The 27,416-nt window shown below is 43.3% G+C and overlaps 1 protein-coding gene across 1 annotated transcript; it reads left to right on the top strand.

The window, feature by feature from the left end:
* The first annotated feature begins 5,864 nt into the window (after positions 1-5,864).
* On the top strand, positions 5,865-25,468 carry LOC104070450 (cystathionine beta-synthase-like). Its single transcript, XM_009577592.1, has 16 exons — positions 5,865-5,906; positions 6,977-7,188; positions 7,759-7,865; positions 8,825-8,959; positions 11,573-11,652; positions 12,981-13,115; positions 13,669-13,738; positions 15,351-15,442; positions 16,313-16,438; positions 17,117-17,201; positions 17,401-17,506; positions 18,355-18,429; positions 19,141-19,275; positions 20,248-20,356; positions 23,589-23,673; positions 25,347-25,468. Exons 1-16 carry the CDS (start codon positions 5,865-5,867, stop codon positions 25,454-25,456), a joined length of 1,704 nt encoding a protein of 567 aa, XP_009575887.1. The 3' UTR covers positions 25,457-25,468.
* Positions 25,469-27,416: the final 1,948 nt, after the last annotated feature.

A 27,416-nucleotide genomic window follows, 5' to 3' on the forward strand; every position in this document is an offset into this window, starting at 1 on the left:
GGGAGCAGGAGGAGGAGGAAGAATTGGCTTTCTGCTTCTTATACAGGCTTGCAGGATGACGTTGTTCCTTTTGGTTTTCTCTCTGGGGTTGGCACCAGCTCTTCAGCTGCTCTTGGTCTGTCATCCATTGTTCTCACGGGTACCGTGGCGGTCTCTTGCCAAAATTTTTTGGCAAGCCTGGCTAACACAGCGGACTAAGAAGCTTCTTCTATTACACTTTATTGTATGCATTGCCCTTCCCCTATTAGGAAGGGTCTTAACTCGGCTGAGACCTGTGAGACCTACTTCAATAGCATGTTAGTAATGCTGCTGGCGTATTACTGAACCAGCCATTACTTGAAAGATGAGCAATTCCTCTCCTATTCCTGTTTGGGTATCCTAAAGCCTTTGACCATGGAGGTTTTGGAGTGCTGGGCCCTGTTCCAGCAAACTTGCTCAGACTGTTTACCCTTTAAACGAGTCTGTTTGCTGAGTTGAGGCATGAAAGCTCCATGTTCTGCAAAACTTGTGCTGCAGAAAGGAGGGAAACCTCAAGAGTATGGAGATATAAAATCCCCAGATTTTACCTATCAGAGGAGGAAAGGTATTTCCTGGGAAACTGAGACCTGCTCAGGACCTGGTATTTCTCAGCAGGAGAATGGCTGTATGAGATCACTACTGATGAAGTAAGGTTTAGGTGTTAGGTTAGGTCCAGTACTTGGGGCGTTTGGACAGGTCATCCTTTTTGATACTAGTTGGTTGCTCTTTAGTATCCTACCATGACCCTCTGCATGTGAGTTAACCAGCCTGCTTTCCTGAAGCCAGAGCAGTACTTCTAAAAATTGTGGTTGGTAGCCAGGGTCACGGGTGGCTGTGTCCTGGAGCGTGCGTGCTGGCTCAGGTGCGTCACTAACCTGGCGCTGGCAGCATAGCAGGCTGCCAGGACGGCTGGGAGGGGTTGGCCTCTGGCTATTGGCAGGTACCTGCTGTCTGTCTGCATGTGAGATCCATAGGAACTAGGCAGACAGCAGGGTGTACTGTGTTCATGTCATGGTTGCACTGTGGATGCCTGCCAAAAGCTCTACAGATGTAGCCAGAGTGGGTGGCAGCTGGTCTTTCCCGCAAGACATGCATCAGCCAAAAAGCTGGCTTTCTGCCCAGGCAGTGGTGATCAGCGGTTCTCTGTCAGCCTTTATCGGAGGTCCCTCGGCTAACAAAAGCTGTGATGGCTTGCGGGGGGGCACCACAATGCTGGGGAAGAGGAGCTGTGCTTCTACCTGTTTCATAGACAGGGTCAGAAATTGAGAGCACAGCTCCAACTCCCTCTTTTTGTCATGCTGGGCAACTTGCTTAATCTCTGAGCCTCTGTTACACTACTGGTAATGCTTCTCTCCCTGTACTTGGTGAGCTTGGTGGATCAAGAGCACTGTTCAGGCTGTAGTGTTGGTCCATCTTTGTGTGCTAAGGAGAGGGAACTAGAAGCAGGAAAAGAAATAGTGAAAGCTTCTGACTGCAGCAGGTTAAAATGCAGATAAGGTATTTTCCAGTCTTTTCTCTAATGCTGTTGTGCTCCTCGAAGACATCAGTCTTCACTCAGAAGACTTACCACGTGAGTCTGGACAGGGTTGGAGTGAGCTCAGGAAATGGAGATGTCGGAAGACACCTGCGTTAGGACTGCATGCGCAGCTTCCCTTCTGTGGGGGGAAGGCAGACTGAACACTTTCATGTTTTCACTGGCTGATCTAACAATTGTCATAGTGGTGGAAGTTGCTTTGCTGTTGAAGTTTTAACATCTTTGCAGTGTTACAGAGGCATTAAAGAACTACTCATTTCCTATCAGGAGGCTTACAAGTATGCCAGTCCAGCCTTGAAAGAAAGAGTGATCATTGAGAGGACACACATGTGCTCATCTGCTCTGTAGAGGAAAACAGATGATTCTCAAAGTATTTCTTCCTAGAGCCACAGTGTTGTTAATTCATACCCCAGGTACTTCAGGTCACTTGATGTCTCCTGACATCAGAGCCAGGAGTGATGGCTGCCTGCTACTGAGGAAGTAGCGGGGGGGGCGGACTGGGGGGGAAGGAACCAAACAACAAAAAAATGGATGGCTGTCTCCTGAATCACTTATACCTGTAGTGTTTCCAAACAGCTTCCGACAGCTGGATGGGTACTGCTACATCTGGTAACCTGTAAAGATCCTAAAACTCTCTAAGACCCTGTGATACTCAGAGTGAGCAGAACAACTGGTTTGTAGTGGTTTACTTGTTCACGGAGTAAAGTACTTGCTTAATGTCAAAGTTTCCCATTCTCAGGCCACAGCACAATGGAATCCTGTATCTCATCTCTTGCTGAGTAGTCCGCCCTTGGGGCATCTCTATCTGATCCACCTTTTACACCTGCCTTCTAGACAGCTTCATTTCTGCTTCAGACAAGACTCAAGTTAATTAGGTTCTCGCATACATGATACTCTTTAAAAGTCTGCATTAGTGCTGACATGGCATACTGTAAACAGCCTTAGAAACTGTAGCTCCTAACATATCTATGGAGTGAGTTCAGCTCAGTCTGGTTGGGGATTAATTTCACTCGCTGGCCTTCAATCCTGTTCTGTAGGAGTTGAGAAATAGTTTAGGTCTTGGGTTCCCTGTGGAGATGGATCCAGGGATGTGAGCCTTGCCCATGAGGCTTTCTGGATCTCATACCTCTGCCTATGTCCCAATCCCCTTCGTGACTTAGGTTTAAGTGACTTTATAAATTGTCTTTCTGATTTTTCTGCCTTGTGTGCTCTGCAGATATAATGGCAGAAGTTAGTCAGGCTTTTCTAGTTAGACTCTGCCCACACCCCCAGCTAGTTATGGGAGTGTTCCCTTTTACAGCAAACTCAAATTCAGGCTGACAGAATTTCTTCCCTGAAGACGGGCAACTCTTCCTGCAGCTTATGTCCCTCAGACTCTTCTGAGCAGCATTCAATTGCAGTTGGAGCAGCAGTCACCATTCTCTTGTCCTGTCACCCCAGACTGCATTGCCAGGAGAAAGATTGAGAAGAGGGTCAGGCTAGTGAAAAAGTTGCTATCGTCCTCTGTTTTGGTGATTTCTGCTCAGCCCCTTTCCTTTGTCCCCTAAAGATCTCCACAGTAGAAAGATTCACCAGCTTCCTATGGCCTGATTTGGCCTGTAGGCAGGATCACAGGTCTTGGGGGGAATTTGGATATCCTAGACTGACCACCTCTGCCCCCTGTTTTGCTGAAGTTGCATCATCTAGGGCTGAAAGCACCAGTGGGATGTTCTGGGTGGTGTGTCAGGAAGCTCATCAGTAGCACTGATGGAGCTCCGAGATCTGAGGTCTTCCTGTTGGTTATGAACATGACAAGTCACCCTTGGGCTCTTGACCTGTTTCTTTGGTATAACAGTAAGCCATCGCAGATGCTTTTGTGTCTCTGCTGAGTCCTGTAGTACTTGGAGAGCAACCAAATCTGTCCTAGGATTTTGTCCTTCTTCAAAACCCTAAGATATTAGGTTGACCATAGCTGAGACTGATTCTCTACTAGCATGATTAGAATTTGACTTTATAAATTCCTATATGCATACCTATCTGCTTTGGCCTGGGTGGGTGTGGTATTATTTAAAATAATGCCTAATAAGCTGATTTGAAGGGATTTATTGAACAGGAGCTTGTGTTCCTTCCAATGAATTATGTTGCTTAAGGTTAGTATTTGGTGACAGGATTTTTGTTGGCAATGCTTGTGGTTAGTTTTTTCTCTCTCCTCGTTTTTGTTCAAAGTTCTAGCCCCATTATTGAAGCTTTGATCAAACATGAGAGTATTGCTGTTCCTCTAAACATGTGAGAGAATCTCACAGCTTAGTTGAAGGCAATAAATACAGCTTTTCCTCTGTTTCTGCTGTTTCTAGTTCAAGAGATGATGGGTGTTGCTGTTGGACTGTGGATTTTTTTGCCTTACAATAGAGGAAATGAGGTGGTATTGTCTTGCCCAATTCGGAAGGAATCCTCCGAAAGGATGCTGTCAATACAAAGAATAAACACTTATTTTTTGAAACCTCTGAAACTTTTACTGCAACAAATTTCTCTCCCCTTTCTCCTCGGTTTTTGAACCCTCTTGAAGGACACTGAGGATTGGTGATTTAAAGTCTGTTTTTTGCACTACTATTTTATGAGAACCTAGAAGATGAACGAAGTCTGCTGTTTCCTGTCTATAACCCCTTGCTGCTTTCTTCCTGCATGTTGAAATGGTTTGATCCTTTGGCAGCAAGGTACCCTTATTAGATGGACTTTATATAAATATTGTCAGTGTTACCTGTGAGCAGAGGTAGCCGATGTCTATGTCTATTGCATGCCAGCTGTCTGAAGGAGCATGTGGATGTTGCTTATAGGAAGCCTTGAAACTTCTCCAGTACTTTTTCTTTACTGAAAAAAGTGCTGATATTCTGAACCGTGAACCAGGCACCTTCTAGAAATAGAAATGAAGGCTGGGTTTCACTCTGGAACTAGAAGTAAGCTAATTTCTGGGAACAAAGACTGGTTGGTATTAAATTATGTATACTTATAGGATATTAGCTTTCTTGGACCGGTGTCTTTCAGTCTAGTCCTAGTCGGTAGTCTAGGACAGGATGTAGTCCATCTTGGCTCTTGAGCATGTATTAACCTAAATAAAGTAGAATCGAATTGTTTTGGTGGCATGGAAGTCTTTATATCCAGAAGGAGAATTATTTCAAGCCTTAGTCTGGAAAGTTAGCACTTTCAGAGGCTTTTTTTCCTAAAGTTTAAATGCCTTAGGCATTTTCTTCAGATCAGCAGGTAAGGAAGGAATTGGTGTGCATAAGGCAGTAGTGGTTAGTGGTGCATGTTAACCTTCAGGATCAAATGCTAAAGTTCACTGATCCTGTGATTCAGATTTTTTTCCAGTATGTCACCAGACCATCAACTCTGCCTGATCTAAGCTGTGTCTGTTTTGTGTGCATTTGTCAGAAGAAGGAAGATGAGGCCAGGGACCCTTTCCAGGCCTAGCACAATTCAGTAATGGAAAGAGCTTGAATCTGCTGGTGAAAAACCCCACACTTTCCAAGACTTCAGCCAGATTTTTGTCTTCAACGGAAAAGAAGCAGGCAGGCTTTATGAACAACTGGCTGGAGTAGGAGAAGTGAACTTACTGCTTGCATTTTATATTTACTAATTTCTGAAACAAAAAGCCTGCTAGAAGGCTTCCTTGCTTCCTTGTGGTTGAAGTGTTTGCTGTGTTTTATATCCAGCATCACTGTAGTCGTCCATGCCACACTAATTCAGCTTGGGTAGGAACTTGTGAGATTTTTGGTCTCCTCAAGGGTAGAGGGGCCTCTGCAAGCGTTCCTGTATAAAACCTTTTCCTAAGTTGTGTTCAGGGTCTTTTGGTGATGGCGCCGTGAAGCCCTTTCACCCTTGGTGTCCCTAGAAGTAGGTATCCTGTGAACTGGAGTATTTTCTATTACTTAGGGTGACTTTCAAGCTTATGGAATTGCAGACAGTCCAATAGAGATGTTTTCTGCTTACTTCACTGGATCGGAACCGTGGAAGGCAGGGCAGAGGGAAGATTAGGTAATGTGGGAAGAACAGGGTCAGGACACTCTCCATCGGTCTTGCGCAATACCTCTGCTGCATCTTTTTTTTTTCTTTTTTATCCTATTTATACAAGTCGTCTTCACTTTGTTTTGCAGCTTCTTTTTTTCCCTATGGAAGTGGGACGTGTATCTTGCCCCTACGAGAGACTGTTTCCTGATAATTTTTTTTTCTAACTTGCATGATCGGCAGCTTTGAAGAGGATTCAGTCTCGTGACCCACAGTACTCGGTCTCCTGAAGAAAGTCCAGTCTACTGTGCCATCACCTTCACCAAAGAACATGGAAAAGTTGATATCAGAAAGGCCTGTTTCTGTTTCTAAGGTATTCATTGGTCTTTGGGGAATACTATTTGCCTGTCTTTCTGTCACCAGAATTTGGGAAAGCTCTATCTGTTTTCAGTGGGATTTCTAGGTTTTTTGCTGGAATGCTGTGGAGGTAGGTGCTATTGAAACCAGTGGCCTTTCCGGAAGAGTTGTCCTTCACGATCACAAGTAGCGATGCAGAGTCTTTTGGCACCATTTTCTAATTACTCACTAAGTAGTATTACTCTGTTCCTCTCTGCTTGGAATGGGGAGGTTTTATTTCAGAGAACTGTTTTTTTTGGTGTGAGAGGGATGTCTCCCATAAGACTAGTCCTGTTTTCTTGATATTTATGGAGGCTAGTTACAGTAAGCACATGCTTCAGTATGTTTAAGTTATCTTCATGTAGGGCACTGTATTGAGCTTTTGCACTCAGCGTTGCAGTGCAAGATTCTTGCTTTGGTGATAAGGATTTGGCAAACCAAAATTATGCTGAAATGCTTTCCCATCTTGGCAGTACTATGGAAACATCAACTGACCATTAAAATACTCATTTGTTGTGACCTTTTTCATATACGGGAAAACCAAGACTGGGACGTTTGAGGATGGGATTCGTCTAACTGAGACACACTATGCTCTCTCTCCTAATACCTGGGTCTTAGGTATAGTGACAGGATCTCTTGTAGTCAGTGGCAGAACCTGTTCTTGGGTGTTAAAAGCTACTTGTTGCCATTGCCCCTTTTGGCTTACAGACAATACTGCTCTCTTGAAAATTGCCACCAGGGTAGTTTCTGTTCAGGCTTCCCTCAGAAGAACTGCATGCCGAAACGCTAGACTGGAAATAGATATGCTGTTAAAGGGACAGAGACAAGAATAAGGGCTTATTAGTAACATGATTTTTAGCTATTGTAGGGGGGTCAATGATGTGAATAGGTGGTTTCCCGTGGTGCAGAACTTGAATAACTTTGATAGTTTCAAAAGATGCTCTGACCTTGTTACAGCAAGGCATACAAATCACTCTCTCTCATTTGTGGGAGGTCTTTTCCACCTCTTTTTTCTCTCTTTTCTTTTTTCCTTCCCCCTCCCCCAAGGATGAAATGCCTGCACTTCATTCCCAGGACAAGCCAGATACAAACTCATGCCCTCACGCACCTGGCAAATATTTTCTCCCTGGTGGGATGGACAATGAGAACTGCAAGGCTAATGAGAGGGAAAGGGAGTGGATCCGCCCTGATACACCTAGCAAATGCACGTGGAAGCTTGGGAAACCGCTCTCTGCCTCCCCACATCGTCATACCACTCTGTAAGTATTACTTTTATTTGCTGATTTTCAATACAGCACTAATCCAGGCCCCCTCAGAGCCATGTGGATTTAACAAAAGATGACTGATTCAAATTGATGCTATTTAGCATGTAGATATGCTGGTGCTTCTTAATTTCCATGTATAAGTAAAGCTAAGAACCCAGATTAAGCATACAAGGAGCCTTGCACCAAAGAAGTGAAACTACATGGTCTGGAACTAACTTATTTTAAGTAACCTGGCAAGATGAAAGATTGCACTTTTGCTTGTAAAATAGCTGACTCTCAGCAGTGCTAAGCTACTTCATGCCAGGAGGAAGTGCAGAGTACTTCATTCTTGCCTCAGTAGTTGGCTTGATGTCTCATTAACCCTTGTTTTGGATCAAGGACTTGATTGTGAATTTTTATGCAATGGACATTCTTTTAAACCAAAATATCTAAAATAACTAGCCTGGTAAAGGGGAGGGAGAAAGCTGGTTGAAATAAAAAGCATTGGAAATGCTGTGTTGCTTTTGTGTGACCTGCCTGTGGCCCCTTTTGTGAATACACTGACTTTTTTTGTATGTGTACCAGGCCAGAGCCTCTGAAAATCCTGCCAAGCATCCTGAATAAAGTTGGCAATACACCCTTGGTGCGAATCAACAAGATTGGGAAGCAGTATGGGCTCAAGTGTGAACTCTGTGAGTACTGCTGCAGGCAGAAAATCAAAATAAGAAACTCTCTTTCAGAAACTTGGGTAGTCCTGGTTAGTAGTGTCATATAACCTGGGCATAGGAGGAGTGCAGATACCCTGCAGAAAATGTGAGAAAAATTCCTCTTTCTTTGGCAGATCTTCAGGTTTTTAGGACTTGGTCATCTAAAACATTTTTCAGTTTGTACTTCATAAGGACATTTCCTGCAGCTTTTCCATTAAAACTTTTTTCATAGAAAATAATTTTTTAATTTTAAAAAAGTTGTGTGAAGTTTTTGACTGCTTCTCATATTCAGAGTATTCATCAGTGTGTGTAAAATGCAGATCTGCAGTTACCACTAAAGATCACTGAAAACGGTGAAAGGGATGAAACTGTCAGTGAATGTTTGTTTTGTTTGTTTTTTTTAAACCCAACCATACTGGAGATACCTGGAGGCTCTAATCAGAGTGCTGAGAGGTGGTGTTTAACACCATTGAAGGGATTAATGCTGGGAGTACTGAAGTGAAAGTGTAGGCTGAACAAGGGGAGAAACTTCCAGTTTGGTCAGAAACTCTTCGGCTGGAGAATGTAGCAGGCAAAAGGCAAGGCATGTTAGCAGAGTTCTCTTTTCTCTGTGCTATTGCAGTGGAAGAGCCCTGGGGCTTTTTATACTAATGACTGGGCTGTAATAAAGAGGAAAGATGAAAGGAGAGGTCATATTTTGAGGAGACTGACAGAGTATGGGTTCCTGGCTTCTGTGGCCACCATCAAGTACCATACTTGCTTTGTTGTGACCCATAACAGTGGAGGTGCTGTGAACTGAATCCTCGTCTCTGGTGATGTAAAGTAGGGAGGTGAATTGGGCAGACACATTAACAGAGTTGCTCTTGCAAGGTATGTTAGGGATCAGCAGCCTGTTCAGCACGTGACTACTGTTTAAGAACTCTGCTTGGTTTCTTTGTTTCCAGTGGGAAAATGTGAGTTCTTCAATGCTGGGGGCAGTGTGAAGGACCGCATCAGCCTGAGGATGGTAGAGGATGCTGAGAAGGCTGGGATCTTGAAGCCTGGGGACACGATCATAGAGCCAACCTCTGGAAACACAGGTAGGGGATGGAGACACCCTAGCAAAATGTGGGGGAAAATGCTGTGGTGGTTTTCCTGGAAGAGGCAGACTTGAGATTGGAGCATGGAGGCTGCTTGTGCAAGGAAGAAAGGGGATCTCTTCCTGCCTGCATGGTGTAGGGAGCAGAGCCTCTTCCATCTTGCACAAGGAACAATTCCGCAGTGTCCTATGCTGACCAGAACAGCTGGGAAGGAGGTCCGCTAAATTGGCAGGGGCTCCTTGCTTTAAAAGAAAAGAAGTGTTAGGCTGGATTCACTAAGGTCTTTAGGTCCTATTCAGGAATTAAAGTCTGACTGAAATTATTGGAAATCAAGCACCAAAAGACTGGTGTGAATCTGAATCTTCCCCTTCTGTTTGGGAAGTCCTATGGTCCTTGTTCCTACACTCTGTCAGGTGAGGTGGGCCTGGTTTGAGAAACAGCCTTTCCCATGTGGTGCAGCTGTGATGGGAGATAAGCTGCATCCCTACAGCACTATCTGCTAACACAGCCCTTGCACACCTAGATTTTCAACAGATTCCACTTGGGTCAGTGTCTCTTCCTTGGAGGGATGGAGGAAGGAACAGTCCCGCTAGTCAGGGGCCAGGGCAGAGCATCTGAATATCCGAGCAGACTAACTCTGGGCTCCTGCGTCACAGCTGTTGTACTTCTGTTAAGCTGCTCTTCTGCTGGGGAGTAAACATACCTGGAATGTTCCCCCTTGAGCTAGTTAAATATAAAATATACTGCCTCCTCTGAGGAGGTTCCTGAGCTGAGCTACAAGCTACTTCCCTGCCTGATGTGTTCTGGAGAGGTGTCTTGTCCTGTTCTTTCCTGGGCATCCATCTACTGTTGCCTTCTGATAGACACAGGCCAGGCAGATCTTTCTGTTGTTCTTTTGATCCAGTCCAGCCTTTGTTAATGGAGGAACTGGGATGATGAGCTGATCTGTGACCAGTTCCCCTGCCTTCAGCAGAAAACTGGGAAGTCATATCTGTTGCCATTAGCTCAGCAGGTGCTCTGTGGGGGGAGCAGTGCAACTGAAGCCCTTGTGACTGTGGCTATACCTCTTGCCTGAACAATGGCATGTAGTGGAAAATATCCATATATTGCATTCCGCCAGTATCTGAGGTCATACTATGATATCCTGCTTTTTGGGTCAGTAGCTGATAAATGGTTCTCGTTGCCACAGAATTCAAAAGATAGAAAGAAGGCAGAACTGAAGGACGTACAGGACAGTTAGTTCAGAAAGCTCTCTTTTTTCATTTAAAAGCAAAGACCAGGGCAGAGAGTAACCTGAGAGAATTGGCTTTTGCTCTAGGCTACTGTTCAGAGCTACCGAGTATGTTAAGTGTGAGAGATAATGTCTTATATTTTTGTCCTCTCTGCATCCCTCTTCTCCTTCAGCCGAAGTCCTGTTTTGATGTTTGCTGCATTTCCAGGTCAGTAGCAGAAAGTACAAAGTGTTAAGAGTTCAGGTCTCAAAATGCTTTCTTCGTCACAGACCATAAGGGAGGATGCTGGATGGCTTCTCTTCAGTCTTTGGCCTTAGTGAGGCCGTTGCTGCTTTTTTGTTTTTGTTTTTTTATTTTGGCATCCATATTTATCTATAATATATTGGGAAAAGTTTTTTTTCCCCCCCTTCTAAATATTTAAACAGTACTTGAATTACTTGAAGTGCGAGTTATGCTTCTCTTACAGGAACAGTTAAAGATTTTTCTTTTATCACCCCTACACAATCCAGCACCATGTATAAACAGAGCCAGCTTTGAACAAGCAAGTCTCTGTGTAGGGTAAACTGCCTGTGAGGCATTGTCATATGCATGTGTTGGTATTGTGCCTGGTACCCAAAACAGCAGGGGAGGTGCCGTGCCGCCTGACCTCAGACACACATCAACTAACTTGATCTGTTTAGCTTATCCAGCAGAGAGATGATCTGATAACAGGTGTAAGCTTCTCTTCTATGGGGAAGGCACTTCTGAGCTTAGCTCTTCAGGTAGGCAGACAATGACAAACTGGAAGGCAGAAATCAGGCTGGAGGTGCAGATTTTTAAAGTAGAAATGAGGTGTCTGTCTCCAACATTCAAGGTACTTCACTGTGGTAGCAAGTTGACATAGTGCATTAGAATCTCAATCACACACAGTATCTAAATCATGTCTTTTTAGAAAGGACTTAGTTTCAGCACATTGCAGACTAGGGATTTAATGCAGAAGTGAGTCAATAGAGGCTCTAATACTCTTCTGACAGTATCAAAAAGATTGCTCTAGTCATCTTTAGCTTAAAGCTCATTCCCCAAATTACTTCTGTAAAAATGAAGTGGGTGAGACAGGAGGAAGGTGATGTGCATGTGGTAGAGCTAGCAGTTTGCACATGTCAAGTTTCCCCACCCTTGGCTAAACTTTCTGTTGGCTGTGATCCTCAAAGAACTAGCAGCATCTGTAAATACAGTTCTCCTCAGCAACCAGAAACGTTCCCTTTGCCACCCCTCTAGAGACACTATACTCAAGCCTTTGGTGAAAATCTGATTAAAGCCAGGGCATGCCAAAGCTAGCATTGTGGGTTTTGTTCTTTGTTGCTTCTCACTTTATGCTCTTCGTGTCTTTGCTTGCTTCCAGGAATTGGGCTGGCCTTGGCTGCAGCAGTGAAGGGTTACCGCTGTATCATTGTGATGCCAGAGAAAATGAGTATGGAGAAGGTCAGATCTGCTGTTATTTTTTTTTTTTAAGAATTAAAAAAGAAGCGTGTTTGCACTTGCAGAGTTCCTGGTGCAGATGAGTGCTATGGCTTTAGCAACGAAGGTGTAGGCTCTTGGCCTCCAAGTCATTGGCCAAGCAGAACTCTGCTGTGGGCCTATTGCCAGTGCCCAGAGAAATCCAGGCTGGTTAGCCATGGACAGAAATGTGTTTGAGACCTGTCCCCACAGCATTGTTACTTGGAAAACTGTCATATCTATTTTAAATACATGTGTCAAGGGAACTTGAGATTTACCTAGCACATTAAAGTAACTATCTGCTCCTGGGTTAGCTGTCTCTCACTGAGCAAAGGAGGACAAAGTAAGGCAATGATGAAGCTTTGAATATTCTTCTGTTCTGCACTGGGCTGAGCAAGGCCATGAGGGAGCCTGCTGAGCTCCTCAGGTTACACTGCGGGGTACTGGCAAGCATCTGAGTTGTGTCACCACAGCAACAAAGGGGAAGGAAAAGCCACCTGGGTAATGTCCACTTACCTTCACTGTGGAAAGCACAAAACATCCAGCTCCAGAGCAGGCCCTGTCCTGTGTTCCTCTAGGGTGGTGCTGCATCTGCAGCCAAAAGAAGAGAAGAGATCCCCTGTGTTTCATGGTTGAGGCAGCAATTTGCTGTCAGCAAAAACACTTACCTTGGTTCAAACACTTCCAATGTTCCAGCTGAAAGGAGTGGCACAAATGAGAACAATGTCCCCTGAAGGCCCTTACCCATTACTTGCTTTTACCTGCTGCGGAGGGAGAGGTACCACATGGCCATTTCCATGTGCCACACAGCACCAAAGGCTTCCCCTCTGAAGACAGGCCTTGCCTTAGCTCAGTGTCATAAACCTGCCCTCATAGCAGTTGAGTGGTGCATAGGGCCCTGGAGGATCTCCTTTGCTGCCTGTGTCCAAAGGAGGAGGTAAATATACGTAATTTGCACTTAGACATGAAATACTGGGCTATAGCACTGTTGGAGTGCAGAGCATATGTGGCAGGCATGAAAGGAGACAGTGTTTTGCCTGAATGAGGCTTCTCAATGTGTAGTACCTACAGGCCTGAAGGCCTAGAAGAGAAACAGGAATTTGATATCTAGCTCCCAAGTAGAGCTTAGCTGAGATCAAATGACATTAAGGATTTGAACCCGTGGCTCGGTGATGTGAGGTTGGGGTTTAGGAGAACTGCTAAGGAGGCTATTGCAGACCAGGTAAAAGGAAAGTTGTTTTCTTTCCTCTGCATCCCAATGAAGTCTCTGCTGTGAGAGTGTTTTGGGGTTTTGTGACCTTTGTATGTTACAGGTGGATGTCCTGAGAGCTCTGGGTGCTGAGATTGTGAGGACCCCAACTACTGCCAGATTTGATTCTCCTGAATCTCACGTGGGAGTAGCATGGAGACTGAAAAACGAAATCCCCAATGCACATATACTAGACCAGGTAAGAGTCAAGGCGTCAGAGGTGCAGGCATAGTGTGGGAGGAGGTATTGCAGCCTTGTTCCTTAGTTGTCCTTGGTTGAATGTTCAAGAGCCTAGGTGTGTCTCTGGAGGAAAAGATGTCCCAGGTCTGGAGCCGTAGTTGAGCCATCACCATGCTGTAGGGTAGCAAGCTTACATAGTCACTAGAGGGCAGCAACGAGCCTATGTTAGCAGAAACTGCATGGGTGGCTTTTTCTACTGAATTGGCAGTCCTGTGTGGAAGAATGGGTCCAAGGGTCATGTTCCTAAAAGAAACTGTCCCACAGACAGGACTGATCGTGGCATTGGAGGGTGCTGGCACCCTAGAACTAATCTTAAATTAGGTCATTTAGGAAGGCTATATCTCCCCTTGGGCATTCTGCCTAGGTTCAGATAATTGATAAGGAAACAGTCTGTGAAGAGTATATGTAGCTGTCGTGGGGCTTGGAGAATGTTTGTCATGTTCTTGAAATGCCTCACAGTGTGAATGTTGTCTTTCTGGTCTACTTAATGGCCATTCTGTCTTTCAATATAGTACCGTAATGCCAGCAACCCCCTGACACACTATGACAGCACAGCTGAAGAAATCCTGCAGCAATGCGAAGGTATGTTTGTTCTACTGCTAACCCTCCCTTCAGTGAGTCCCTAGTATTCTCTTACTGTTAGGTACTTGGAGAATGGGACCTGAGGTGGTTGAGAAATGCATGGATTTTGATACAGCAAATCAGGTACATATGCTGTGTGTCATTAGAGTTTCTATTCACTATTTCAGTAGTTGTAGTAATGATTTTTTTTTTTCCATTAAAGAGGCATGCTTTGGTTTTTAGACTCCTCGCTTGTGATCAGGTGGAGAAAGCAGTGATGCTTAAGTTACCTTTAAAAGAAAAAAAAAAAAGACATAGCTAGAGTGGCATGAAAGAACAGGGTCATTTTTCTCTGATCGCAGATAGAGGAATAGATATTTTTACATTCTCAGACCAAATACTCCATTACACTTGAAGCTTCTTCATTTAGGAGTCCTCAGGAGTACAAACTGCTCTGTGTTGCACTTGTCACCAGTAAGACCTTTTTACTCTGCAGGAGTTGCTTCAATGTTAACTCTAGGTAGCTGAATTGGAGTACCAGAAGTGATTGAGCTGTGGCAGCAGAGAGCTTTAGCTGGGCTAACTCACCCAGCTGAGGAATTGATTTGAGAGTTGTTGGAGGCATTGTGATCCTGCAGCCTACCATGCAGGCATTTGCCATATATGGTAGAAGGATGTCATATAGGAGGCTACTGACCTGCCTTGTAAAATAGTACAGTTTCTGATGGGACCCTCTAATAAGAAAATCAGCTATTAAATTCCTTCTCATTAAGGCGAGGACCATGTGAAGGGTTCTTCTCCTTCCCCTCAAAAGTAACTCTAGCTGTTCACAGGATTTGGCTTGTCTTTGTGGCAAACTTTCTTTAAGTTTGAATTAAAAAGAGTATACTTTAACAAACTGCCCTCCCACAAACTGAGAGTCTAGATGAGTTCTAGCTTTAGGCTTCTTGTTTGTATTTACTTTTCCTCATAGGCCAGGCACTGCTTGGTTATTACTGAGCTTATACCCCTGCTTGGTGGGGTGTTATTATTTTGACTGGTAAGCATTTGTTTTTATGTGTGAATTGGTGTGTGTATTTTTTATTAACAAAGCTATCATGTGGATGCACCATGGAAACTGTAGGGCGTTACAGAAGAATGAACTATCGTACCTGCACTCACTCTGAGTGCTCATGACCAAAACAGTATTTTTCACATGAAAATGAGAGAGTAGTTGTGTTAACAGTTCTCTCAATGGGTACCTATCCCCATGCTCTTGGCACTCATTCAGTAAATTAACTAATATAATGGGCTGCTCATTCTAAGTTAAAGAATGAATTATCTACATCAGCAAATACAGTAACAGGAAAACGACAGATGTCAGCTGTATGGGCCACCTCCGGCTCTGTCCAAAGTACCACAAATTGGTGCCTTGCCAGGCCACTGGCTGGACATTTCAAAACTACTGTTGAAGTACATGGGGATTGAGCAAGGTGGTCTCAAGGTAGGTCTCATAACACAGCTCTTGGGAAGCAAAGAGCCTTTTCTTGCCCATTTTTGTTAAAGAAAGTCCATACTTAGGTTTAAGTGGGGTTTTAATCCATCATTCTGGGGGGGATTTCACAACTGCCTTCTATCCCTCACCTTTAAACAGGAAAAATAGACATGCTGGTGGCTACAGCTGGCACAGGAGGTACTATCACTGGCATCTCCAGAAAGCTAAAGGAGAAGTGTCCAGGTTGCAAAGTAAGTGGCAAGCCTAAAGCATTTCTCTTTAGCGGGATGAACCTCAAATGCTCTACTTGGCACGTCCCATTCCTTGCAAGCCTGCCCTGGGTCTCTACGGGAAGCACTTGGATGTTCTCACTTAGAAGGTGGTTCTAGGCAGCGAAGAAAGGTTTTCAAACTGTCTGAAATCATCATGCTCTGGTCTCACTGGTGACCAGAGTTCAGGTTTGGCTCAGCAGATGAAAACTGGCCCTCAGATCCCTTTGTGGGGTATCTGAGAAACTTCCGTCTCTGGTGCGTACTGCAGCCTTCTGTTTCCTCTCTGACTGTGCCTTCACTAACGTGTGTGGAGCTGCTGAGTTTTTACCAAGTGAAATTTTCTCTGCAGACACCAACGTGTGTATCTACCTGTGTGCTGTGTTGGATTTCCTCACAGAAGTTGGTATCGTGTTTCAATCACGAATATTTTCCTATATAGGCAGGGAGTGGTAAACAAAATAAAACTTACATTTTGTGCCAAGTGTAAGCAGGTATTGGCTGTAATGATGCCTGACATGTGAATGAGGACAATCTTGTCTCCGGGAAACCCTGTCTTCTGTTTAAACCAAGCAAAACCCATGTAGAACAAGTGGTGCCCCTCACTTAGTGTCCACAGGCTGAGGAGACAGGATGGGTTGCCAAGGGGCCAGAAGCAGCAAAGCATTTTGCTCACAGGGGAGGCGAATGTTGCCAGGAAGAAATGAATAGGAGACTAAGTTGCTGTTAGCTTGGCTGTGTGTGCAGCCAGTGTGACACCAACAGCTGTAATGAGGCCAGCGCTCATGAGTAAATAGCTGTGCTCTCAATAGCAGTGTGTCATAGTAGCCAAAGTGGAAACTACTTCTCCAGATTATAGGTGTTGATCCTGAAGGCTCCATCCTTGCTACACCAGAGGAACTGAACAAGACTGACAAGACAATGTATGAAGTGGAAGGAATCGGATATGATTTTGTCCCCACAGTGTTGGATAGATCTGTAAGTCATGCTTCTTGGTTTACTGCCCTTTGCCCTCTATTGGGATACAGAAGTGAGGTGAAAGGTGGAGGAAGAATTTGGGGAGGTATTTCTTTGAGCTGAAAGGGGAGGGCTAGCGGACAGAACTATTCTTGTTCTTTCCATCAGCAAAAGCAGTCCTTAGAAGGCTTCTGCGCTGCCCACATTTGTTTTACAATGCTAGGTGGAAATGCTGTGAGCAGATAACATTTTCCTAGAATACAGTACTTCCCCCACCGCCGCCAAAACCAACCCAACGAATCAAAAAAAAAAAAAAAAAAAAACAACCACCACAACCCCAACAAAGCACCCCAACCCCTCCTGGCCAAAAGTGGTATGACTATGAACTGAGCAGAGCCTGTGTCCCTGGGAAGCCCTCCAAGAGGGAAGGAAACTGTTTGATGCTCTCTGTGGCTGTCTCACAACAGCCTGTTCTCACAGCGTGGTTTCAATAAGGAGTCTGTTGTGCTAATGTGATCGTCTTACCTTCTTCGCAAAAAAAAAAACACTTGGCATTTGGAGGATGGAAACCCTGGCACATGGCTCAGTAGGGCAGCTGCTACCTCAAAGAGCATGGGTTGAATTCACACTAGTTGTGTAGTTTCCCTAGCCCTCCTCATTTAAATAGACCCTTGTTTCTGTCTTCCTGCCCCTTCCCAGGCAGTGGACCAGTGGTACAAGAGCAATGATGAGGAGTCATTTGCTTTTGCACGCATGCTGATCCGAGAGGAAGGACTGCTGTGTGGTAAGAGCAGATGCGAATCCTTTTGGGTTTCTCTGAATAATATGTGGGAGGCTGAAGCCTTGTGCAGGTCAGGGAGACCTCCTTCCACTTCAGAAGCTGTCTTCCTCACCCTGGGGTCCTCCACTGTCTCTCCTCTCTTTCATTCTTTCTTATTTCACTTACGGTTTGACAGTTTTGCCTCTGATCTGCATTTTGGCAGGTGGCAGCTCAGGCAGCGCCATGTCTGTAGCTGTGAAGGCAGCCAAAGAACTGAAGGAGGGTCAGCGCTGTGTTGTTATCCTCCCTGACTCTATCAGGAACTACATGTAAGAACCTGCTTGCTTTCTCTCTGGGAGAAGGGTGAGGCAGTCCCTCAGACCTCCTTACAGCAGTGGCAAGTTGAATACGTATTTCTTATAGCACCCAGTTACCAAAGCAAGGAATGTGCTTGGAGCATAACTTCTGAGGTATCTAGAAAGGGCCTGATATGGAGTAGAAAGGAGCTTAGCCCTCTGAAAGCTGAGCTCCTCCTTGTGTCTGACTTCAATATATAACCATCACAGGTTAGCATCTTTCACAGGAAAAGACTTGCTTTCACTGTTTTATTTACTGGGGACCACTGGTATTATCGCACTCCTGGAAAGGGTCCCTGTAAGGCTGTCCGCTCTCTCTGCCCTCTCTCCACAGTAGAACACTGCACTATGTAGCAGCAGCCAGTGTTGGGGTGAGTTTACAGGTGGAAGTTTGAGGGCTTTGAGCTGTGCTGAGAAGAAGTTTCTCTTCTACCACATTGAAACATATCCCAAAACATGATGTTTTCAGCTGTGTTTCGTGGCTTCTGTTGCATCCAACACAATACCAGATGACTAGAAACTGCAGACAGACCTTGCCCGAGTACAGGTCGGCACTTCTCCATTCCAGGCTGTGTCTCAATCATTTTGCAAGGGACTGATGCAGTTGAAACTTTTTCCTATGGGATCCCTTTTTCTTCCTATGAGTGTTTCTTTTCAGTGTCCCTGGCTGGTAAGCTTGGATGACAAATGGCAGTATATTTTCAATTACACTTTAGTTGTTAGGTGGTTGTAAGCTGTAAAAAGTTGTCTCCGTGTGCTATTAGGTTTGCTGTCAGATGTTCAGCCTGCTGGTGAGCTTTTCACTTCCTGATGCTTTCTAGGTCCAAGTTCTTGAGCGACAAATGGATGATTCAGAAAGGGTTCATGAAAGAAGACGACCTTGTCAAAAAACCTTGGTAAGCATGTCATCCATTTGGATTTTCATGAGCCTATTCAGTTGACTTTATGGCAGTTGCTAATTTAAAACTCATTTCAATTTACACTACTTCCTTTGATTTAGCTAATCTTTCATGCTATTTTGTTGATGTATCATTGCAGCTATTAATCAAGTCTGCTTAAATTAGTTTATTTCCTTTCTGTTGCATGGCAGCAGAAGAAAACTTGGTACTTAATGATATATTTTTTTTTTTTAATGAAAAGAGTTGCATCTGAAATGAAAAAGTAGTATACAGAGAACCCTTCCGAGATCAGAGTTCTTGAGTGCAAAGCACGGCAAGTCTGCATAGGTGGGGGGGGATCTTCCCTAAATAGCTACCTATAATGACTGTACGTACGGCTACCTCTTTGAGTAGGAGCACAAAATTTTCACTCTAAGATATAAATAATGAAACTAGGGAGATTAGTACTCTCCACTAACTATCTGTAATCCTAGAAAGTAGATGAAATGAGGAAAAGAGTTTCAGTCTTAAAGCGTTCTCACACTTCAATGACTTTCTGATATTGGGGAGAAAACTTGAAAGCCTTGAAGCTTTACTGGCTCTGGCTGAATCCTGACTCTTCCTTGCAGCCTTTTGTCATTCCTGTAGTGTTGAAGGCCACTATACATGAACAACTGGTTCTTTCTCTCCATAACACTTGCATGGGTTTGGTTTTTATTTCATCCCCAGGTGGTGGAACATCAGTGTTCAGGAATTAAGACTCTCTGCTCCCCTGACTGTGCTTCCAACTGTTACCTGTGCAAACACTGTTGAAATTCTCCGGGAGAAGGGATTCGACCAGGTACCAGTTGTTGATGAAGCTGGGTATGTCCACATATATCACTATTAATCCATATGTATCACTTCCCTCACCAGGTCCTAAGGAATGTCTTTAAATGCTTACTAGAAGTATAGTATCCTCTCACTCATCTTTCTTCAGTTATAGTAACACAGTTCAGAAATGTTACCTTAAACACACCAATGCTGGACTTAATATGTTGTCATGCCAGCACTGTCCTGCTCTTCACATACCAAGCTTCTAATGATTATTATAATATACTTACTCAGTGTGTCTCTGCAGGATAATTTCATTGTTTTTTTATAATAGCTGTTTAACTTACCAAAGCAAAAATTCATATTTAAAACAAACAACCCCAAACCTACCCATCTCCACCACAGCTTTCACCCAGTTTCTTCAGAACGCTGCATTATAGTGCAATGTTGTAGTGACCCCTATAAACCAGGGTCTCCCCAGCAAGCTGGTATGCCCTATTACCCTGTAGGTCTCCTGTAGGACAGGCTGAATAATGAGGAGTTGCTCAGTTACTCTTCAGTTACAGTGCTAACTCAAGGGATTAATTGTTGCAGGTCCTTGCAACATCCTTGCAGGGAGAAGAGGAATGAGCAAAATTGAGGTGAGCATGTCTCTGGCCCTGTCACACCTTTCAAAAGGACAGATGAGGGCATAAAACAATGAAGTAGTGCTTTTCAAAAGCTCTCTCAGATTGCAAGAAGCTCTCCAGTTGCAAGGACTAGTGATACAAAGAGCCTGATGCTCAGAAGGGCCAGGCATCCACAGCACCTGCTGACTTCTGTGTGAGTCTCCAGAACTTCTGAGAACTGGACTCCGTCTCCTGCAGAGGCACAGAATCCAAGTATACCATCAATAATAGTGCTTTATACCATGAAGCAGTTGAACCGACTTCTCCAGGCTGGCTGAGAGTGGATGCTTTTATCTGCAGGAACACCTGAGGCTTTTGTGTTGTTTAGCCCTATCTTCTCTCTCTCCTTCCCCAGGGTAATTTTGGGCATGGTTACCCTGGGTAACATGCTTTCTTCACTACTTGCTGGAAAAGTTCAGCCTTCTGATGAAGTCAGCAAAGTAATCTACAAGCAATTTAAACAGGTAAGCAGGTATATTCTACAAGTCCTAATTCTCTGGTTTAAAGTACTACTGTAGGTGTCCTAACACTACAGTGGCATCACGTTGGGTAAGGTTTACCTGGGACCCTATGGAGCAGCTGTTACTGAGCACATATGTGCTCTAAACTCTGTCCTAGGTCATCCGATAGCTCCCAGGTTTGTGTTGTGGCTCTAAATTGTGCTGTTCCATTACTTCAGCAGGCTTTCTTCTAGCATGTTTGTCCTTTCCTCCTTGCCAAAAGCCCCGGCACAGATCTGGGCAATGTAACTATCCAGAGGAAGAGACGAGAAGATGTTGAAACAGCTCTTCTAAATAATTTCTGTATTGGCTAAAAACAAGCAACTGTTTGCCTTTTATATTAGATATCTTGCTGAAACAGGGGGATGGCTGCTGAAAACTGGTGTTGTAAAGATACGTGAATTTTGATGTTAGCCACTTTCACTGTTGATCCAATGTGGTGTGCCAAGATACCGCAACTTCCCAGCTGTATGGGTGCTCTTCTAAAATATATAAGTATTTTTGCTGTTGCTTTGCTTCTCTTGCAGGAAAAGGATTTTGTTTTTAACATGGAATGCTTGACCTAGTTTTCACCAGGCTTTTAGTTTCAGCACTGTCTCACAGTAGATGAGGTGCTGTATTCCGGAAGTATAGGTAATGCTTCCATTCAATCTACAAACTACCAAGTCCCCGAGGTTTAGAAAGGATGCTAGTTCTTTATGGACAAATGTAAATATATTTTTTCCTTCCCAGACAGATAATCAAGCATCAGGTGGAAATGTGGTGCGTAACAAAACTGCTTAGTTCATGTTCTCCCTCACTTAGACACCTTAAGAGTTTCTGGGGCTGATGGTGTGCGATCACTTCTGTAGCTACGCTGGTGTTAGCTGTAGTAGCCAATTCTCTGCGCTTCTGAGGTTGTGGCTTTTTCTGTGGGCAGCTTGAAGTTTCTCATGCTTCTTCAGTAAAGAACAGCTTAACAGTTTGATTTCTCTTTAGTCCTGACTTTTTTCTTGGTGGAGGATGGAAGGGGAGTGACACAAAAGTGGTGGTATTGCTAACATGCTAACTAAAAGCATCATTCATTGGTTATTTTCCATTTGAATTGATGATTTAATGGAGAAACATGGTTAAATGCACATAACCTCAGAAGTATTGTGGATTTTGCTTTTCTTACCACTTGTTTACTGGTGAAATTGGGAAAACATTATTTTGTGGTGATCTCTTAGAATGGAAAAGTAATGGTTATAGCTTTTTTCAAAGTCTCCAGTAGGATAGTACTCTAGGGCTTTGAAACACTAGTCACAGGATAATTTGCCAATCTAAACAAGTGGTGTGTGTTAGTGGAGAGGAGGGCTTTTCTTGTGGAGTCAGATGTTAGCTCCAGTGGTTTAGAGTCTCTTTACCCCTTCTTCCCCACAGGATTTTTGCATCAACTACTAACATCTGTTAGGTGTGGTGCAGACATAGCCTTAGCAGACTTCTTGTCTGCCTTTACCACAAAATAGGGCTGGGGCATGGTCTCTGAGACTTTCTTGTTACTATACCTAGTGTTTAATTGTTAGCCTGTTCCCTGGTGTGATTTTGGTTGGTGTCCTAAACCATTTAGCACTCTGCTAAACAACACAAGGCCTGGTGTCCCCAGCATTCCCAGTGGACCAGAGCCTACTTCTGGGGAAGGAGAGAATTTAGTTGTAGGGCTGTGAGCAGTGCCATGTCACTTGCCCTTACAGCCAAAGAAGCAGTCCCAGTCATGTGTAGTCTAGTAGCATGTGCATAGGCTAATTGCCTTAAAGACTTAGTAGGTTTAAAAAAAATAAAAAACCTAAATATGGGAAAACTCGTGGGCAAAATTTTTAAGGAGATCGAATGAGTGGTAGTGAGACAGGTGAAAACTCTGTGGGAGTTCTGTTAAATTTCCATTAAGCATTTCAAAACATGTTTATGTTTTCATGGTTGTCCCAGTGCTGCCTATGGGCTGCTTGTCCTGGTTATCTTTAGCCTACCCAGTTCCTGAAAACAGGTCTAGTGATTATACACAGCCAGATGGCAAGGGGTTCTACCCCTTCAGTGAGCTTTGAACTTAGGTTCAAAAGTTAGGCTTTGCATATACATTTGCTCAAAACTGCTTGTGAGTGGTGGTGACTGATAGTTGACTCGATGTGGCTCACAAGCTTAAGGATTGATGCTTCAGTATGCGCTATAGCCTGCTGGTCCCTTAACACAGGCTACTGGGAATCCTTTTAATCTCTTCTAACTCACAGTATGGAGATGAAAGCTCTGTGTTCCAGTGCAGCCCAAGTGTTCATGCTGTGGTATTTATTCCTCAGTCACAAGCTGAGCTCACAGCAGGATAAAGGCTTTTTTAATCTGCAAGTGCAAGACTTTTCTTTGCTGGAAATTCCTTTAATCCCCTTTAATGAAAGTATGTCAGATGGTGGGTGCTGCTATTACCTGGGGAGAGTAGTAATAGACCTGAGTAATAGACCTGTTGCTGCTGCTTAGTATGTTAAAGCATGTAGGAAGAACAGTTTTTATATATTCTTTCAAATGGTTCCAGCAGGTGATTAGCTAAGTGTTTCGGAAGGATCTGTATTCTTTCTGCAGAGTCAACACAGGGTGCTTTCTTGTTTAGTCTTAGCAAAGTTGAACTTCACTAAAAATGAATTCTTAATTCTCAGTTCCTTGATTTGCACTTGAATACAGTGATAGCTGAGCAATCTTCACCCTTGGTTTTGTTTTTGGCTTGTTTGGGCTTTTCTCCTCCCCTGCTGCCTTTGCAGATCGTATTCACTTCCACAGTGATTTGCAGCCTGATTCACTCACTTTTCCCCAGTCTTGCTAGAGTAAAATCACCAAGTATAATGAGTTTTATGATAAATTTTTTAGTTACACACATGGAACACTTGACCTTCTTCCATCATTAACATTTTTCAGATATTCAGCGTGTTCAGTACATTCATTATGTTTACGGAATCAGAATGAATAACTTCATGTAATGCTGCTTTTTTTTTGTTCTGTTTTCTTGGAAATTAGAAACAAAGAAAACTTATCTTTTAAGTTGTCCTTGATTTGTTAGTGTTTTACAATACTTCAGATGGGAGCATTATATAAATGCTGATGTATTGTTTTTAATACTGCACAAAGTACATGGGGATTATTGACCACTAAACATATAAAGGACTGTTTTATTTAAGTTTTGTAACTCTTTCCTCAGATTAACCTGAAAGACAACTTGGGGAAACTCTCTCATATCCTGGAAATAGACCACTTTGCTCTAGTGGTTCATGAACAAGTTCAGTGTGAGTATGATGTACCGCGCCTTGTAAGAGGTAATCTTTGAGTGGTAACAAGAAGTAAGTACAAGTGTGAGTGTGTAAACAAGTTCTGAAGAAGCCAAATCCTCTTTCTGTGTATGTAACTATGTGCTACTAACAGTTAGTAAGACACTAGTGCTGTAATTCTTGTAGAGTAAATGTTAAATCCATTAATAACCTCACACACTGTAACGTACTTCCTTTTGGAGCAAGTTACTGCTCAGAACTGAATGCCTGAGTCTAGTCCACTGTATAGTGGCTTTGTTAGTAGCAGTAAGCCAATGAATAAGCTCCTGCAGTACAACTGATCTTTGCTTCTTCCTACTCCTGTCACACGACTTCCAGCAGTTCCATCACAGTGAGCGTCAGGTTAGCTACACTTCAATTTTTTGCTTTCCTAAAGCAAAACCTTTATTACAACTTCATAAAGTTAGTAAGATCTAGATGTCAACACTGACACCAGCATCTCAAGACAGCTTAATATTTCTTTTTCCCGTTTATTCCATTTAAATAAACGGGAAACTTACTCCCCTTCACTTGATGTTTTTCCTCCTCTACTTTTCTTCATCCTTCTCAAAACTCTTTACACTGCCTTCTTTATGAACTGGAAATGACTAAATAATTTTTCAAAGCTAGGGTATATCACTGTTATATGTGAATAATGTTTTTTCCTGTTTTATCTTCCTTCCAAGGCAACTTGCAAAATTTCAAACACTGAGAAACTAGACTAAAAACAATATTAAGATTCACCAGATAAATTTTTCTAACAGCTATCTCAATTATAACTGTAAATGAAGAGTAGTCTTCAAATTTGGGCTTGTTCCTGATAATCTCCATAAGGGTGTGCTCTTGAGTCCGTGCTGACTAACTATTTATAAACCTGGAATCTCACTGGAAGCTTGCAATGGAACAAAGACTGAGTAAATGAAAAGTCCAGGACAATCCAGCTGGCTGAACAAACTGAGTATATACGTAGGCTAAACATCTCAGTACAGCCAGACTTTAGGAACAGGAAACATGGACCATAGATAAAGGGCCAAAGGTCACTTGGCCACTTGGTTCCCAGGTCAAAGGCTTATGCTCACAATGAAAAATTGCTCTCAATGCAGCAATTATTAGATGGTTAAGTTTTTTGGATAGAAATGGGAAAACGTTGTATTGTGATTTTTATACTAATTCTGTATTTGACAGTGGTGTAGGAAGATGGTAGTGTTGCATGTCCTCCTCTAGTGGCCCCTGGTTCAAACAGGGTAATATCAGTTTGCAGCTGTTTCAAGTAGAGCCACAGAAATTAATGTATGAGGAAAATACGCTTTATAACAGAGGATTTGGTTTGAATTTTCATGTCAAGAAGAATAGATCTGATGGACCCTTGTTATTCCTTCCATAATGTTTCAGTTTCTATATCCCTTTTGTTGAGGAGCCTTTCTGAAATGCAAATCCTTGCCACTTCCTGCGTGACTGTTGGTCAAGATGCCATTTGGGTTCCCCCTCAATGTACAAGGGTCATCAGTGATAACCAACTCCACCAACAGGCCCTGACACATGGAGCTGAGATGGCTTGGCACCTGCCTTTACAAACAGTGCCATTACAACCAAGTGGGATGGTGTGGTTTTGTGCCTCCTAATGCCAGAATCCTCTCTTTGTTTCTGTGTAGATCACACTGACGGTTCCTCCAGTAAGCGGCAAATGGTGTTTGGCATCGTTACAGCCATTGACCTGCTTAACTTTGTGACTACACGAGAACGGGAAAGAAAGTCCAACTAAAGTCAAGTAGCAATGTGGAGCCTCTTCAACAATATTTTGCAATCTCCAGCAAAGAATCAGGTTTATTTCTTAGGTAGAATGGTCTGTCCTTTGGGTGTGGTTTTTTCTTTTTTTTTAAATTTTGAAAATAAGCAGTTAGCTATCCTGGTGTCAGCTATACAGCCAGTGCGTTTTGCTGTATTGCACAGCTTCTGGGGACTTGTTTCTTAATCAGGTTACACAATATTTCTTATGAAGACAATTTATTTTTTTACCTATATATATGTAAAAACATTGCCTAAATTAACTGGTATGTTCCTTACTTGTTACGTCTAAAGTCTGGCTTTCTAAAACATTGTTTCAGATTCATAAAATGTGTTGAAATAAAGAGTTACTGAAGCAGAGGCCCAAGAGAGCTCTGGAAAGCTTTGGATTTTTTTTTTTTTTGTGCAAGGGTGTTAAGTTAGATAATACCTGTGTGGATACAAAAGTGGGATGGGGGTGTGGAGAGAAGAAAGGGGAGGTTCCCTTTTGGTGACATCAGTGTAAAACGAGGAAATGGTGAGGGCTGGAGTTGAGGCGTGTTTCAACCAGCTGCTGTGAGGAAAAACTGACTTGAGTGGAAGCCTGACAGTGAAGTGACAAACAGAAACTAGTGACTTTGTTCTACCTGGTGCACCAGCTTTCACTGCAAAGACAGACCTTTCTTTTTTTCCAATTATACTCTGATAAGTAAGCACAAATGAAAAGATTAAAAGGGAAGATCAAGATTCTTGCCTGAAGGTTTCTGAAAATCACGCTGTTTCATCTAGTTCCTTCCCCTTACCTCCCCACCCTCTTATTTATCTTAAAGTGCTTCTTTTTATGCCTGTTTTAGAAGAGCCAAAGGTAATCTGTCAAGAGCTGTAAACTCTTCAAGTCCTGTTCAAGTGCTCCTACACTGTAGCACCTTATTCCAGGAGAAAAACCCTACCACTAAATGAATTCACTGTAGCCAAGCTTGGAAGTAACTGGCAAACATGGTGTGGACTGGTACTGTCAAGAGCACACAAGAGTGACATGCAGTAGGTGTGTGCAGCTACAACTTTTCACCGCTTTGGTAACTCTGGATTCTTCAGTAATGTTTGACTTGCGTAGCCATGGCACAGTTTGGCATTAGCAGCCCTGTCCATACACTGCTGTGCTCTGGCTACCGACGGCTTGTTAGTGGTAATGATGAGTGGAATCACCCTGTGGTTACAGGAGAAAAGTAGCTGTTCGTCTTCATAAAGACTGCTCTAATCATCTTCTGACTGGCCTTTTGCCAAGAATAATTTGTCTCTGCCCATGGCAAGGGGGTTGGACTAGATGACCTTTAAAGGTCCCTTCCAACCCAAATTATTTTACAATTCTATAACATAGTTTTTGATCAGCAAGAGTGACGCTTTTCTTAGCTTGTCTCTTTCCACTGAAGCAGAAAAATACTATTTAGACTGGGGCTATTGCTGGTAGGATAGCAAAGTTTGGTTGTTTTGGTTTTTTGGGTTTTTGTTTTGGTTTTTTGGGGGTTTTTTGTTTTTTGTTTTTTTTTTTTTTTTAAAAAACAGAACAAAAAACCCTGAAGGGAGTTGTGAGTTAGCGAAGAGAAAACAAAGGGGTTATTTAAAAATCACAATTACTACCTCCTGTATATAGATTTCTTTCTACCTTGCTGGCCTCCCTGTGGCAATGGAATTTGCTGTACATTTTGGAAGTGCGTGAAAGGTGGTGGAAGCCGCCCTGTCCCATGTCAGTGCTGAGCAAAGACCATCAAGCAGAGCCTTTGCAGTTGTGCCTTGGGTGATGCGGGCCTGGAGGAGGGCGGCAAGAGCTCAAAGCCAAAGAAGTGCCACCAGTGATAGTGTCTGCCTGCCAGCAGTGTGACAGCCTGGTTTGTTTTCTAGCTGCTTCTCTCTAACCTTAAATTTGTGAATGTTAGAAACTTTGTTGTAATAATAAAAAG

Source organism: Fulmarus glacialis, unplaced genomic scaffold, assembly GCF_000690835.1.
Source record: "Fulmarus glacialis isolate BGI_N327 unplaced genomic scaffold, ASM69083v1 scaffold27225, whole genome shotgun sequence".
NCBI classification, from domain to species: domain Eukaryota; kingdom Metazoa; phylum Chordata; class Aves; order Procellariiformes; family Procellariidae; genus Fulmarus; species Fulmarus glacialis.